The sequence below is a fragment of the Nelusetta ayraudi genome, unplaced genomic scaffold (genome assembly GCF_046127955.1).
Source record: "Nelusetta ayraudi isolate G7.1 ecotype Tasmania unplaced genomic scaffold, CSIRO-AGI_Nayr_v1 ptg000002l, whole genome shotgun sequence".
Lineage (NCBI taxonomy): Eukaryota > Metazoa > Chordata > Actinopteri > Tetraodontiformes > Monacanthidae > Nelusetta > Nelusetta ayraudi.
In genome coordinates this window covers 11,717,511-11,733,997 of record NW_027466052.1, presented here as the reverse complement: position 1 = coordinate 11,733,997, position 16,487 = coordinate 11,717,511, and the positions used below count along the sequence as shown (strand labels likewise).

The 16,487-nt window shown below is 44.6% G+C and overlaps 1 protein-coding gene and 1 long non-coding RNA gene across 3 annotated transcripts; one reads left to right on the top strand and one right to left on the bottom strand.

Annotated features, from left to right (window-relative positions):
* Positions 1-1,067: 1,067 nt before the first annotated feature.
* Positions 1,068-3,281, bottom strand: LOC142887002 (uncharacterized). Its single transcript, XR_012926477.1, has 2 exons — positions 3,093-3,281; positions 1,068-1,435 (listed from the first exon to the last, which is right to left on the bottom strand). It is a non-coding gene; the product is annotated as an uncharacterized LOC142887002 (long non-coding RNA).
* fam120b (family with sequence similarity 120 member B) lies at positions 2,781-15,219 on the top strand. 2 transcript variants are annotated; one of them, XM_076024284.1, is made up of 15 exons: positions 2,781-2,929; positions 3,289-3,390; positions 3,625-3,815; positions 4,032-4,165; positions 4,367-4,489; positions 4,611-4,802; positions 4,938-5,208; positions 5,283-5,466; positions 5,584-5,691; positions 5,952-6,124; positions 8,380-8,472; positions 10,797-11,003; positions 11,117-11,258; positions 14,461-14,713; positions 14,806-15,219. In XM_076024284.1, the coding sequence occupies exons 2-15, from the start codon at positions 3,291-3,293 to the stop codon at positions 14,834-14,836; spliced, it is 2,202 nt and encodes a 733-aa protein (XP_075880399.1). In that variant the 5' UTR covers positions 2,781-2,929; positions 3,289-3,290; the 3' UTR covers positions 14,837-15,219. The 2 variants fall into 2 exon arrangements, with proteins under 2 accessions (XP_075880399.1, XP_075880408.1); XM_076024293.1 differs by lacking the exon at positions 2,781-2,929 and adding an exon at positions 2,973-3,134.
* The last annotated feature ends 1,268 nt before the right edge of the window (positions 15,220-16,487 follow it).

The following is a 16,487-nucleotide window of genomic DNA, read 5'->3' as shown; positions in this document are numbered from 1 at the left end:
GGACAACAAAGGAAGAGGTCTCGCGCCCCGCCGCCCATTCATCCCTTTCTCTCGCGGAGTAATTCCCATTGATTCTTATTGAACGGCGAGTCGCGAGCCCCTCAGGGGAGAAACCGTGTGATTTGTGAAGGGTCGCGAGGACAAGACACGCCCCTCCTCGAGCCCCGGCCATCTGCTCACCAAACGCCACAACACAAACCAACTACCAAATGGCTACATTCACTTCTAGCTCAGGGTTAAACCTCTTGAGTTTTTTTATTTTTATTTCCTGTCAGTTTCTCGTTTCTTTCGCACCACCACACCGTCAATCAGCTTCTCCTCACATGTGTGTGCTCCTGCTTTTACCTCTTCCTCCAAGTATTGCTCCTCACAGTGCTGACCAACTAGCTAACAGGCTTAGGCACTGTAGATGGCTGCTTGATAGCAGCTCTCTCCAGGCCACATCACAGTGGAGGCATGCGAGAGGTATGAGGTGGCCATATGGCCTGTGTGTGTGTCAGTGTGTGTGTGTGTGTGTGTGCGTACATGCGCGTGTGAGCGCAGACACCAACGAAGAAATGGATGGATGGCTGTCGTGGGAACCTCATCAACATTGCCATCACACCAGCTCCCCGCACATAAACACACACGAGTGCACACGCTGCCTCGGCCGTTGCTCTGGTCAGCTGGTCACTTACAGAAGTCAACGTTTACAGGGGGCTTGGATCACTCAGGGCAATTGTCTGCCCTGTTTTGTTTTGTTTTTCAAGATGTTATTGGATAGATAGATAGATAGATAGATAGATAGATAGATAGATAGATAGATAGATCTTTTATATGCAAATATATCATTGTGAAATTATTGTAATATATTGTCACAATATCACTTATACTGTTTGATATATTTCTATATGACCCCATTGTCAACTACATATTTTGCTCAACTGTGAAATTCACTGTTTATTGGATAGCGTTTATTGAGCTTAAAGCAAACAAAAAGAAAAACCCCTTGCATTTTAGACAAATGACAGACTCCCTTCTCCCTGAGATCCGTGCCCTGTGGCCCCCTGGGGGTCCTTGGCTGTTAGTTTGAGAACCTGTGGCCTCTAGCAGCAGGATTAGCCAGGCCAGCTGCCCAGAAAGACCCTCGGCCCTGGACGCTGACACCAGGCCTGACCCCTGGGTGGCTACTATCAGGGACACTGAGGGGCTTTGGACAGCACTTGCTGTGTGTGTATATATATGTGTGTATGTGTGTGTATTGTTCATTCAGTCGGACAACTGTTGAGCCAGTACAGATTTGTGCAGCGGTGTTCTTTGTACGTGTGTGTGTGCGTGCTTGTATGGTCAATTCTTTCCGGGGGTTAACTGCTGATCCAGTACAAATGGGAGGTGTTGGGGTGGGGGCAGTTGTGTGCTCCTGGAACATCTGCCTCTGTTTCTCCTGAGTCAAGCCCTGGTCAGGGGCGGGAGGGGAGGGGGGGCGGCAACAGAAGGAACGAGCACAAGGGGGAGAGGAGTATGAGGAGGAGGAGAAGGAAGAACCAATGTAAGAGGAGGAGGAAGTTGAAAACATTTTCAATAAATGGCCAACAGACCAAAACAATGAAAAGACCACTCTGGCTTATATTGTCCATATTTTGTGACATTGGTTTTTATAAATGCACTCTCCAGAAATAATAAGCAATCTGTTGCTCAAATTAAGGTGGTAGTTACAATAAAACAAAAAAAAAGAAACCAAACAAAACCTTTAGTATCATGATAATGCCTCAAAACATCAATACCATTTGCAAGTCTACAAAACACATTATAAGAAACCCTAAAAAATAAAATGTGGCTAAAATAGTTACTGTTTTTTCTTCAGGTTCTGCACACCAACTAATGAGATGACGATCACCTTCACTTGTTGACTTCCACAAAAAACAGTTCCTCTTCATTTCTCAATTGAAAACCTGTGCAGGTGTTAGATATTGTCTATCTTGTGTTGTGTCCTTCATTTGTTCTGTTGCTCGAGTGATGATGCAGTGGGTGGATGGTTAAGCTTCTAAATAGATGTTGTTTTTTATAGGATTTAAAATAGCAATAGTCTGATGAGCAAGCTATCATGGACCATGGACACAATATCTACCCTGCAAACAAAACACCTGTTAATTAACTATAGAGTCACTCTTGTTTTCCAAAATACACTTTAACCATGACCATGAAACAAATTTCAACACAGTCATGGCTATTTCTAATTTCAAATGTCTTTGTTAGCTTCATGGGAGTGGTGGTCTTAACTCCCTTGTGCAATCACTGGAGGCAGATTTACAACACAGGTCCTCCTTATTTAAGGATCAGTTGACTGGGAGGGGTGGATTGTCCTCCCCGTCTTCAGAGCATCTGGCTGAAGAGCGACGGATGCTGACAGCTGGACTGACATCCAGCATATGCCCCTTTCTTTATTCTTGCTCCGTGCACACAATAGAGTGGAAGGGACAGGGGTGATTTGTGTAGAGAAGGTAGACCTAATAGCTTGTGACGCCAGAAAAGAAGCCCTATTCTTCAGGAGAGCCTGGAGAGCAATTAGGCCATCTCTGATCCCAGCCTGGGGAGCAATAATGATGGGAGGACTAAGCTCACAAAATACTCAAATGGCCATTTGCATTGAGAGCCCGCGTCTAAGTTTTTGGATTGAAAAAACTACATACAAGTACATCAGTCATTGTTTTAACCTTCTCAAATAACTTTGTTTATTGTTTTTGGCATGCACACGTTCTGATAAATACGTCAGTGATAAACTTAGGTTGCCACTCTCATTGTTCTGTTGTGCCTCGAGCGCCGCGCACGTGCGCTTCTTGTGTGTATGGCAGCGTGATGACGTCACGCGTAAACGTAGGAGGCGCTTCCGAGTTGCTGCACACTGACTGACTGACTGACACACGCCGCCTTTAAACGCTGAAATCTTAAAGTAAGTGCGCGCCATGTGAAAACTGGCAGCGAGCGAAAATGTGATGAACACGAATATGCGTGTACGACGAGTCGTGCGTCAGGACAGGGGCCGCTGTTGCCTCGGAACAGAGTTGTCATGTGGATTGAAGCTAAGCTAGCCGTTAGCAAAAACACTCGTTTACCTTCAGATTGAACCGAGTAACGGGTCTGTTTCACGTCTTCGGGTGCAGTACTCAATGCGTACAAGTACCGCCAAATGTGATGCAGTCTATTGCAGTGACCATTGTAACATTTTCTGTAAATACGCTATTCGTTTAAACTTGCACTCCGCTCAGTTAGCCTCTCTCCACGTTTGTCACTGTGTTCCTTTCTCTGCAGGGATGGGTGTGAAGGGTCTTCAGGGGTTTCTGGACCGCTGCTGTCCCCAAGCGTGTGTTCCTGTAGACCTGAAAGAAATGGCCGGACGTCATGTCTCACAACGTACTGCCGAGTCTCTCACAAAAAAAAAAAAACCACAAACATTTAAATGACAAAAAATATTTAAAAGACTGTCAGAGTGGTTCTGATTGGAAAGTGATACATAGAACATGTTTCATAAATGACTTTATGTACTAAATGGAAGAAAGACAGTTCAGCAGATAATACTCAAAAAAGTAACTATAAGTCACACTTTTTAAAATGACATTTGTGTTGTATTTTTCTCCTCTCATTTAGACCCCACTCTTGTTGTGGACGGCATGGCCTGTCTGAACCACTGGTACTCATGTGAGGACTGGCTGTGTGGCGGCCAGTGGAAGGAGTACATGAACATTCTGAAACGTTGGGTGGAGGCCTTCACCGTAGCAGGCATCAGACTGGTCTTCTTCTTTGATGGAGTGGTGAATGAACAGAAGAGACGAGTGTGGGTGAGAACAGAAACAGCAAATGTGGTTGAAGGTTTTTTTGCCCCCCCTGCTGCTTCAAAGAACTGTATTAAATGTTGTCACATTCATGTTGTCGTACACATTTTGTTATGATGCCAAGAATGATTCAGCACCTTAACTTGAAGGACGAAGTTGTTTTGGAGCAGTTAATTCAGTAAAGCCGTCCTGCATATGCCGTCTTCTTTTTTAATGTTCCAGGTTAAAAGGAGGCATAGGGTGAATGGGGAAATTTCTAAAATATTTCGCTACGTCAAGTCACATGGGAGGCAGCCTGGAAGACATCTCTCTTGCCTTCCTTCGGGTCTGGCGTCATTTACAAGCTTTGCACTCAGGTTAGCACTGGAAGACCAGCGGTGATGCAGTGGCTCTCCTCAATAAATGTATTATTAAAAATGCAGAGAAACTTGAAACTAAGCAACTTGAGGCTTTTTATAGATTTGTTGATGGTTCAGTTGTTACAGTTTATTTGACTTTTTAAATACATCTTTGCTTGTATTAAAGTGGATTTAATTCGCGATTCTTTATTTGTACAGGTCACTGGGTCAGGAAGTGTATTTGTCGGTGCAAGAGGCTGATTATGAGATAGCCAGTTATGCACGCCAGCATGGCAGTATGGGCATCCTGGGTCAGGACTCGGACTTCATCATATATGACAGGTTTGTTCAAATGAAATCATTTTGCTTTCTTATACAATACACATTGCATCAGAGTTTTTGCAGAACATCCTATTGTTCAAATGTTTATTTTGGCTTTATATAGATTTTCGTCTTTACACAGTGCCCCCTATTTGTCTGTGGCAAAGCTGCGGATAGACACCCTGACCACTGTACTCTACGACCGACAGAAGCTCTGTCAAAGTATTGGATTGGCCACCACTCAGTTACCACAGCTGGCCTGTCTTCTTGGAAATGATGTGGTGTCAGAGGGTGAAATGCAACACGTCAGGGATGAAGCAATGGCAAAATACAGGTGTTTGGAGTTTTAGTTTGAGGTTCGCTAAAAACATTGTTTCTGTGCTGTGTGTGTTTAAGGTGTATTTTGTTGATGGATACAGTTAAAGTGACAAAAATACATCACAGCATAGTAATGTGTATGACTCCACAGGGAAAAGGCTCAGGCACCCCTTTCTGATGCTCCCCAGGGGCAGACGGTGCTGGCAGTATCCCACCTCCTGAGCTCCAAGTGGACCAGTGACATGGAAGAGACTGATCTCATCCCAAAGTCTTTAAACGTGTCAGCTTCTCAAAGGAGGAAACTAAAAGCTGGGATTTGCTCCTACTTGCTGCCTGGACATGAGGCACTTCAAGGAGGTGACATCTCTGCACCCTCGTGTGTCCCTGCCTTTGAGAAATGTGTTAGTGCAGAAATATTGAAGGCAAGTCTGTTCTGACTTTTTCATTTTTATGTAACGAATTTAGCTTTGAAACTTGACATTGGGCTTTTTCACAGGCTTGTAAAGAGCAACACATCGCCGTGGAGGGTTACATGGTGTACTGTGTTCTATGGGAGGGAATGGCTGAATGCAGCAACACTCTGGAAGATGCAGATGATGCGGAGCTGCTGCCTCAGGCTCTCGTCTTCAAACCCTGCCGAAAACACGTGTATGGGCTGCTGTTGCTAAACGGACACGAAGGTAATACGCAAAACCAGATTGGTCACACGTGAACAAATGCGCATTCTGTGGTTGTTTTTAACTCTACGGTCCAAATTGTTATGTTTAAATCTGACTGACCTGTGTTGGTGTTGCCAGGTAGCAGCATAGACCCTCCAGCTGTAAGGGAATGGTTTGTCTACCCTGGAAACCCCCTGAAGGAAGCTGACATGGTGGAGCCGGTCCCAGTCTGCCTCCCATCTACCTGTAAGTGTCTCAATGGCTGTCTTTGTCATTTTGTTCTTGGTTGACTTGAACTTTGCCTACAATTGTGTTCAATCCATACAAGTAATGTATAAAGGAAGAATCATTGGAAGCTTTTCTTGTTACTTTTTTTCAATGTTTCTAGTTTGCACATTCATATATATACCAGTTTTAAAATTTTTTATTTGTTCACCTATATATGGACTATGTTTGCAGTATGTGCCAAAACCTTCCCCGTGTTTTCTCCCTGTCTGGATGTGTAGGTGAAAAACCCAGTCTGGACTTGTTGTGGTTTGGTCGTGGTCCTGAAGTCCCTGCTCTTCGTCTTACCTCCTTCCTGTCTATCTTTGATTGCCATGACTTCTCCAGCCTGTACGGAAACATTGAAGACTCCATGTTGACTGCTCTCTGCCTTGTCACCTACATCGCACTACAGGTAGCGTCACCTTCTTATTGGACTTTTTTTTTTATGCGGTGGAGTGGAGGTGGGGTCAGAACAAATGACAGAGAAAGTAAAGAAGTCTTTCTAAAAACCAAACTCAAATAGCTTTGACTACTAAAGACAAAAGCCTTGCCTTATGTGAATCGTAATGTTCCAAAGAAGGGAATAATTAGCAGCAGATTGGTCCATTTAGTGTAATGAGTCAGTATTGGGATTTTATTGTACCCTTAAGTCCTATAAATTACGTAAATATGTCAGTCACTATTGAGAAAAAACAAAAAATGACTGTTAAACAATCCTATAAATGGAGATAAGTGTTGTTTTATGTATGACACAAGGATTTAATCCATTTCATCCACTGTATGTTTGAGTTCACAAAGGCTCATCCCTAATTACATGACTAGAATGCATCTCATTTTTATATGAATGGTTTGTTTTCATTTTTATGAAGTCATATGTTTGGATTTAGCCTTGCACTAATTTCAAAATAATATGTTTAGGTGTAAAGTGGTCGATAGCTGTCAAATAAGTCAGAACGTAGGATCCCCAGTTCAAACCAAGCAGGTCGTGGTTGCAGTGCGGCACCTGATGATTCACGTCAACAGAAAATAAAGCACTGAATGTGTTTGGTTACAATTAAACACGCAAGTTGGCTTTTGATGTGGGAATTGCATCCATAACATATACAACAATGATTATGCCTCTTTGTAAACTTGTGATTTCAAGCTAAACATCGCTTGTTGACGGTCTGTTCTGCCTTGTTTTGTCACGGCTTAATGGTGGGCCACCCTCACCCACTGGGTGCCCGGTTTAGCCTCGGTAACTGCCCATTGTAACTTCAGCTCTTGCGTCAACAACTGCTGTGATAGCCATCCAGGGGCTTTGAATGTCTTAGGAGCCATTGCAGCCTAGAGCGGCGCTGCCCTTATTTTGGTTGTAATTCTCGTACCATAAACATAAGCACCATTTGTAATCCTGTTAAAATCCTCGCTCTCCAGAGAACCAGCGCAGAGATTTGCATTTTATGCTGGTACGTTTTGCCGTAGACATCATTTCACTTCACACTGACACACCAAAGATCACAGGATTGTATCCACCTGCAGACTGTGTGTCACCTTCTGGCAGATGGCAAACAAAGTTATGGAGCAAATTCATGTGTGAACTTTTGTCTCAGAACAACACTGCTGTCTTGACTTGTGTTGTATACTGATTGTTATGATACACTGATATAATCTCTATTTCAAACTCTCTTACTGCCTTCTAAAAGGTGATGCTTGTGGTAGTGCGGCGGCGGCGCTAAACAAGCTTGCTTCTCACTCATGTCACACTCAATCACGCGTTGCAAGCTTTCTTGGGAGACTCAAATCTCTTGAATGCGAAATTCTCACGTTTCATGCACACAAACTGAAAAACTTGAGATGTAGAGAAGAAACCTTTGAGTCATGATTGTCTCATGTACACTACCAGGCAAAGGTTTGGACACACCTTTTACACTTGTATTGTTTCCTACATCATTCCATCTGTGTTCATATGTAGTTTTGATGCCTTCAGTGAGAAACTGCAATGTCAATAGTCATGAGAATGAAAGAAAAGACATTAAATTCATAGGGCGAGTCCAAGCTTTTCACTGGTAGTGTATAATATTAAAGTTTTTGTCCATTCAAATGCCTGCCAGTTGCTATCAGTAACCAAAAAAAGGTGCAAAGACACACAGCTGGGCAGTTTGCAGTAAAGGGAACCTGAGGAGACACAAGTGTGAGTTCGACTTGCCCCTACATATTTATTTGACTTCACACCTGTAAATGGGAGGACAGGCAGACATACAGGCAGACCCTTGGGAGCCAAACATGTGAATGAATGGGGGAGCAGCCGCTGGACAGCAGGGTTTGTTTGATGGCCCATTAGATGAGCTGGACAATCCAAGTGAAGCAGACACGCTGACAGACAGCATAAGCCGTTGTTGTCCAATAGCTGCTGCATCTAGTCACTCCTTTATTTAAATAACTACAGGGCTTGTTTGTTTTGGACACAGCCAGGCGGCCACGTCGCTGCATTCAGCATTGTTCTGCTGTCTGCTGAATTGTTGCACTGAGAGCAGACACAACAAACTGACCAGCACAGAAAAAAAAGCTGGTGGCATGTGATTGACTCGAGTGACCACTTATTTTCTCTCTCTCTCTCCCTCTCTCTTTCTCTCTTCCTCTCCCTCTCTCTCTCTCTTCCTCTCTTTCTCCATCTCTCTTTCTCAGATAAAAACACTGTCTTTAGAGGACTTGGATGCTTACCTGAGTCAGGCTGTGTGTCTGAGACTAAAATCTCCGCAGGAGCTCCAGCAGATAAAGGTCAGTTGCAACAGCAAACAGAGTGACACATAATTGCACTGATGGTAAATCAGAATTAATATTAAACTTTGTCTTTTCAACAATTTTTTTTTTTTTTTTTTTTTTTTCAATTTTCAATTGTTCGGTCATAATGGGCTTCGAAATTGTTGAGTTTCCTGCTGCGAGAAGACATTGTCCTCGCAGTTTACTGTAAACAAGGTTCTTTGGTGACAAACAGTGCAGAGACGGTGCTTCCAGTAATAGAATGTGAGGACGCAAATACATAGAAAACACAAATAAAATGCCAATTTAGTCTACAGTAAAAAAAAAAATAAAAAAAAATAAAATAAACTCTAGAATCTACGATTATTTAATAAGGGGACTCAAACCAATGATGTCACAGCTTAAGATGACAATGATGTGCTTTAATAGTCCAAAATTGATGGATGTTCTCCTTTTGTTTTCTTTTTTTAGTTTTTTTTAACAAACAATAATTTAAAACATGTTTGATTTAGTGACAGACTGCTGTGGTTGGAACTGATTTAAGAGCTACACATCAGTTACATCAGTTCACAGTGTGATCAATAACTCTAATAGTCAGTGGTTTCCATGCTAATCAAAACTGAGAGGCTGGAACAGTTTGTGTGTGTGTGTGTGTGTGTGTGTGTGTGTGTGTGTGTGTGTGTGTGTGTGTGTGTGTGTGTGTGTGTGTGTGTGTGTGTGTGTGTGTGTGTGTGCGTGCGCGTCTGTCAGAGAGGCGACAGCCGCCTGTCTGTCTTAGCTAATGCTCACCACATGGAGCTATTTAAGCACACTGCCCGCCCGCCGGACGCGCACACACACACAAACACATGCGGTCTTGCTTTTGTCTCCCTCCCTCTCTCTCTCCCTCCCTCTCTCTCTCTCTCTCACTTGTGTGTTCTCATGTTCCTCCGCTCTTCACACACGAGCACTTTCTCTCTCCTCGTCTCTGCCGGGTCCCTGTCTGTGCGCCTGCACGCTCCCCTGACACTCTTTTGTGTCCTTTTTTCCAGTGGCTCATTGTTTTCACAAGGTGAAGCTGTGTTTGACTGAAGGCAGGTGGCTGGCAGGGCGTGCGCGTGTGTGTGTGTGTGTGTGTGTGTGTGTGTGTGTGTTAATCACTGTTATCACTGATCTCTGTGGACAGGTGAGGACTGAGAGAGCGCACACACACACGTGTGCACACGCTGATCATCTGCCTGCTGTCGTTGCCTGAAGTGCCGTCCTACTTTATTTTATCCCCCTCCTCTGTTTCTTCTCCTCGGTTTTCATCTAAAACTTTCAGTACTCTCTTTAAATTGAAAGTTGATATTTGGTCTTAATAAACTTGTAGGAGGAATGTATTTTTATATTTAGTTCATATTCCTACAATTAAAGTTTTCTTGTCTCTCCTTTTTTATTGGCTTGTTTCCCAAGCGAAAACTGCATCAATGCAAGGCCTTGAGCTGGTTCAGGCAGACAACTCAAGGCTGCGTGTGTCATGTGACTGATCAGCTGATCGGTCACATGCTCTCCTCACCTGGGCTATTTAAACCCTCCCAACATCCTGGTTATTCCTGGCCATGCTGTTGCCACACTGTGCTCGCTGCCCTGCCTGCTTCATGCTTCTGCTGCTCTGTGTGGTTAATGCTGATCTCCTCTGACTAGCGTGCCAACTGCTGCGCTGCTGTTTGCTGTCGATACGCTTTTTTTTTTCCAATCCTACCACCTCCCCAGCAACCACCAGCAGGCTCTGTTTCTATAAACTCCTGCAGGGGGTTTGCTATTCATCCCTGTGGTCGTCTGTCGAGCAAATCATTTGCAGTGAAGGAATAGATCGAGACAGGGCCGGACGGCAAATTTTCTTTGTTGCTTCTTTACGTGCTGCAGCCGCACACAATGCTGAATAAAGATATTGCTTTCAATTCAGAGTTGTCTTTTAGTTGTTTAAAAAAAAAAAAAATGATCAAGGCCAGAAGACCACCAGAAAAGAGTTTATTCCCAGGGTGACGTCACAACGTCGCGTGTGTTGTTCTGATTGGCTGCGTCGTGGCGTGTCTGTAAGTGACGTTCTCCAGAATCGTTCCGATTGGCCAAGTCGATCATGTGAGTTTCAGAGGCATGATGGGAAGTGACACTGCTGCACATGTTCTATGGGCCCGTTAATGCGGAAGTCAAAAACTTTTCCGGCACATGCGCTGGGTGGCAACTTCATTGAAATGAACGGGCCGCCGTGCTATGCAGAAATCTGCCTCTTCCGTGTACAAGAACAACTAAACCAAATGTATGACCGCAGTTTTTTCTTCTTCTTTTTTCCTTCTTTTTCTCCCTTCCTCTGCTCACAGCTGCCTTCCCTGTGCAGCCGTGCGGTGCAGCTGGGATCTCTGTACGTCCGAGGGCTGTGCCACCTGCTGGGAGCCAACTGTGCCAGCGGCCGCCCGCTGCCCAGCGCTGCCCTGATGCCTTGGCACAGCTTTGACGGACGCCTCTTCCACTCAAAGTACCTGCTGGCGCACAGCGGCGTGGACAATACCGCGCTGCTGGAGGGCGACGTGAGTGAAGGAAGGCCGGCAAAACCGTTGTTTCTGCACCAGTCGGGCTTGTTTTTATTTACAATGCAGGGAGCTGAGTGATTTTTTTTTGTTTGCCTCTCTCCCACCCGCAGGCGTCCTGTTTGTCTCTGTTCCTCTGCCTCAGGGAGAACCTAGTAGAAGCCTGCAGGACGCGAGGCAGAGTCCTGCAGTCCAGACCCGATCCACCGGGACGCAGAACCGCACCAAAGTTCAGTGACGGAGAGACGCATGCAGGTGAGACATACAGTTCATACGCGACACCGCCTCCACCTGAAGTGAGCGGTCACATGGTCCAAATACTCATGTTCTTGGGTAGATTATTGCTATATCTGTAGCACTCCTGAAAATGGATTTTTTGTGAAAATCTACACCATGAACCTGCAAAACAGGCATTGCACCTGACCCACAAGTTACCAACAATAATGGAAACAAATGAAATCAGCCCAACTCGTTGTGTTTGTGTCCACTTGCGACATTTAAGATTAATGAACAAAATCTTATATATACGCCATCATACTGAACTTCAATAAAAAAAAGACTTAAAAGGCTCTCAAGTTCTCACATTTCTGTGCTTGTTGACAACAAGTATTGTCTGCAAAAATAGTCTTTCTTCTTCTTATAATTATGCAGCCATTCCTGTCCGACTCTATGGTGAAACTCCATGGTGTTTGATTGTCAGAATGGCCTGGATAAACAAAGGTCAAACAGCCAGAACTGTTGTGAGCTGAAAAAAGAACTGTTCTGTTGTTTGGAGGGTGCCAGTGCAGACTCATGGGAATGAAAGACGCGACCACAGCGCCCTCAGTGTAATTCTGCTCCAGGAGCTTTTTTACATGCTCTTGTCTTCCCTTGTTTTCTGTCGAAATACGAGGAGTGATGCTGTGACGGCTGTATAACTTTCAAGACCCCAGATAGTTGGGTTTTCTTTTTGTTTTTTTTCATCACTGCCCAATGCAGGGGAACGGGGGCCCTCTGCGACCTGCGGCTTGTATTAGACGCTCATGAAAACTCTCCCGCTGCAGAATGAGAACAAAACAGGAGAAAAACATTTAGTTTTCAAATCCAACATTTCGTCTGTGGCTGTAGTCCTTTGGTGCCCCCTCGCAGCACCACATTACCCATAGGGCCGTGCTGTAATGACTTCCATGTGTGTTGTGGCCTTCACACGCACACGTGCACGACTGGATCGGAGACTTGCTTTGTCAGTGCAGCGGTAATAGTAGGTTTCTGTTTATAGGCGGCGGCTGCTCTATTTTAAGACACACAACAAGACTAACTGATTACAGGCCTCTCTCTTCTGTCTCTGCCCCTGCTTTCGTACCCCTTCCCCACAGGCATCACCCCGTCACAAACTCCCTTCTACTCTTCCACTTTTATTAAACATCCCCCTGTTCTGAATCCTTGTCTGAATGTTGTTGCGTCCTGGGGCCCGTTTGCAGGAACCTGCGCTCTATGAACGCATCTGGGGTCATTGAACCCGCTGAGATATTTTCTCCCTCTTCCTGTGTCGCGTCATGACACCGAGGTCTCTGCGTCACGCTTGTCATCGGTGTCTCTTCTGCCGTGAGCTTTGTCCCACCTATAGGACGGCTCAGCAGGTACTTGTGAAGTGTGAAACATGTCGTTCCTATACAACCCTGCGAATGGCAGACTTCTGCCAGAGCTTTTCTGCTTGTCATTTTGCCTCTGGTTCGCACTAAATAGTCTGTTGGGTTTTGTGTTTTTTTACCTAACTTGACCTCTGTGAAGTTGCTTTTGGTTTTGTAGATGGAGGGCTGCGCTCCTCGTTGCCTAGTTTTTCATTTCGCCAAGAGGCGGACACCGATCATTACTACAGAACTGTGGGGATATGGAATATGTAAGCGTGTGTGTGTGTGTGTGTGTGTGTGTGTGTGTGTGTGTGTGTGTGTGTGTGTGTGTGTGTGTGTGTGAGGGAGAGTAGCTGTGGCGCTATGTGGTATTGTGGACGGCCCGGTTTGGTTTCTGCTTGGAATCGGGCCTGATGTTTAGTCTCCTCAGCAAATATCTCCCCTGCCTGCCTGCCCTTGCAACTACACTCCAAAAGTCAATCCGGTGTCACTGCTCTCAATTTATCTCGAAAAAGAAATGATGAGCTGAAAACCCGAGTCGTGTGTTTGCTCGAAGCGGTGATCCAACTTTGCTTCTACTTGTAACCTCTCATCCGGCGACTGCGCATTTAACCCCTCAAACTCAAACCTATTCCATTCTGTTTTTATTCTTCAGTTTTATTTGTCAGTCCCTTTTCCAACTTGCATTCTTCAGAATACTCATTAACACGTCGAAGGAGCTGTTCTGCCTCATCACACTTCAGGGAAAAGCTGTTTCTGCTATGTTTTTGTTAAGAACAGAACAGTGGCGCCAACACCGCCTAGACTAGAAAGTCATATCACGCACGCACAGTGTGTGTGTCGTTCTCCAGCTTCTCGTTCACTGCTTGGAACTGCTGCATGTCAGTGCAAACCTCTTCAAATGTTTCAAGTCTTAGATAACCATATGGGCTTGAATATAAATACATGTAGGACAAATTCATTTGTCTGACTGGGAGGCCTTAACAGGAATCCCGACTTTCGTTTTTTGCAAATGTTTACACTTTGAAGGCCGTTGCACTTAAAATGTGCTCTATCTGTTTAGGTTTGATAGGTTGGATATACGGTTGGAGCAGAGTGGTAGCTAAGCTGTTGAAGGCCAAGTAAATCACCATAAATGCAAGTTGTTTTAGAGGGTTTAAAAAGTGATGTTTTTGCCATACAACTTAATAGGAGTTTCGTTTCGAGCTTTAACTGGAACCGGCAGAGATGACAGACTCAAACAGCGCGCTGTAATATGGTATTAGTCCTTTTTCTGTACTGTGGGTAACCTTGAAATAATTGTGGGCAGACTTTCATGTCTGGGTGAGTGTTTTCTGTGTGCGTTTGAAAGGAGACAGCGGGTGCAAGAGGAAAAACTGTTGATTTACAACAATGTTTAGACTGAGGAGGCTGCTCAGCCAAGATTTGCAAGAATGATTGAGCTTAAATGTTCCCCTGATATTTTCCATGAATAAAAGCCTGTGTGGGCACATGCTTTTGGAGAAGAACTTAAATGTGACCTTTGAGTATTTTATCCACACAAAAAGAAGGGAAATCTTAGAAGACTGAGTTTTGAATGTAAGTGCTTGACATTACGCAGATAGACATCAGAATGTTACAGTTTAATTACTGTATATAACAACCAACCCGATGCTCCGCAAACGGACAAAATGTGGAATTCTCTGTGATCTTTGTGACATGGCGTCTAATGACATAATGGGCTGAAAGATTTGAAACTAAACAAACATTATCTTTCTTTTTTTCTCTGTAAACTTGAGCCTAAGCAAACAATCCATCGTCTGAATTATCAGCACTTATATGAATCCCATCCTCTGCTCGACATTCAGACGCTGACGAGAATTGGAGGGAAAGAAGAACGCACACGGTCGACCATCAGCGAGGAAGAGGATGGAGGGAGAGACCCTGGGGGAGAGGAGGACACAGAGGAGGACGAGGGACTGCAGGCGGTCGTCATTTCGATCACCAAAGTCAGTCTTTTGATAACTTTGGTGGTGGAGGACCTCCAAACACGAGCCGGCCCGGCAGACACCCTGGCCACCGTTCACGGCCCAACCGAGGGAGATACCACCTGGCTCCGAGGTGACGCCATTTTGGATCCGAGGCGCCATCTTCGCTCGAGTCCGTTGCTTTCCCTGTAATGTCTTGATTTCTACCTGCGCCTTTTCTCCCAGGTGGTCCGAACCTCCAGCGCCAGGGACATAACCCGACCCTGCACACAAAGGAGAGGAGCGGCGGCTAAGAGGATAGTCAGCAGTAAGAGGATGGGACGGTCCTGATGAAAGGGGCGAAGGAATCACGTTTCTCTGGACAAACAGATTAGTTAGTCGCTCATCAGGAATGTTTGTCTAAAGGATGCAGTCAGAAGATAAATGTTAATCAAGAAGATGCAACATGAGGAGTTTTGGACTCAAAGCTGGTTTTACCTTTACCTTTATTCAGTGTCACCCTTTAAGTACCTAGAAAATGAACTGTTTCAAAGGGGAAGTGAGCCCCTCTGAGCATGAAGCCAGAGACTGGATCAACACTTAATCCTTAAGCCTGTTTTTATCTCTTATCTGTGATAAATAAAGGGCAAAGATCTCAAAGCTGTGTGTATCCAGTGATGTTATTCTTTCAAAAGACTCTAGAAGCAATAACAATGGTATTGAATATCACATTTGATAGTGTATCACTGCCAGGGATACTTCTGTGAAAAACAACAAGGCAGTGGGTATAGTTTCTTTTACTGCAACGTGATTGTTATCTTGTTTCAGAACTTGAAAATAAAAAAATAAAGTAAAAAGAAAGAATAGGAAGGATTCAAAGAATGTTCCACAGGCTCAGTGTAGTGGGGTTTTGTAGTGTGTGTGTGTGTGTGTTTGCCAGGGAACACTTCTCAACAAGTGGAAAACGGAGGAAAATCAGTGCTGACACAGTGATGGAATGGTGTGAATGAGAAGAGCATTACATCAGATTGTTTCCTCGGGATTAGTGTGAAAAGTGTGACATAACATGGTTCCATCAACTGAGAGCTCACACCAATCAGCCGGAAATGTCGGACCCTCAACAACACTGGAAGGTTCCAGGAGACATAATATTATGAATAAATAGAAGCAAGTGGTTAACCTTAAAAAACAACTTATGTTGCTATTTAAACATTGTATAATCGCTTTCTGACCAAAATAACAACTTTTCAGAACAATCATTCCCACCAATTACTGTTTCTAAAACGAGTCTTAAAAAATGATTCAGCAAAAAGAATGAAAACTGTCGCCAGAATCATGATTGTGGGAAATTACCCCTAATGCTACACTCTGTAAGTGAGGGTAACACATAGAAAAGTATTCTTCAAGTCCCTTTATTGATAACAATTTTCCAAGGTATGGTTGTATGGGATGTTTCATATGGTCACATCATAACGTGTAAGAAGACTCTGGCCATTGTCCGCCTCTTATGAGTGGCAAACTTTCACACCACGCTGAGCTGCTGGCGTTCACCTTTTCCTGGACGTGCAACAGATCTTTGACAATGGAACAACGTGTGTCGAGTTTGCACATCTTATTGCTCCTTATCGGAAATCATCCGTGTGGGAGCCGAGCGTGCGAGCGCGTACATGGAAGTCGACCCCTCTTCCTCTCCAATTGGGACTGGGCCGGCTGGCGGGGGAACACAGCCTGCAGGCAGTAATTGTAGTTGGGGTTGGTGACTGTGGTGGAGTGTCAGTGGGTGTGTCTGTGAGGAGGGGCCTTCAGGGTGGAGCACATATACATGACTCGGGTCCAGCTGCCACCCCGACCGATCATAACAATAACAGGAGGAGGGCTGTGTGTGTGTGTTTTTTTTTTTTCCGCTGGTGAGAGGGAAATGAGGGATG

Coding starts and splice junctions, on each gene's coding strand:
- fam120b (XM_076024284.1), top strand. CDS start 3,291: ATGGGTGTGAAGGGTCTTCAGGGGTTTCTGGACCGCTGCTGTCCCCAA. Junction 3,816..4,031: donor AACAGAAGAGACGAGTGTGG/GTGAGAACAGAA, acceptor TTAATGTTCCAG/GTTAAAAGGAGGCATAGGGT. Junction 4,166..4,366: donor TTTACAAGCTTTGCACTCAG/GTTAGCACTGGA, acceptor TTATTTGTACAG/GTCACTGGGTCAGGAAGTGT.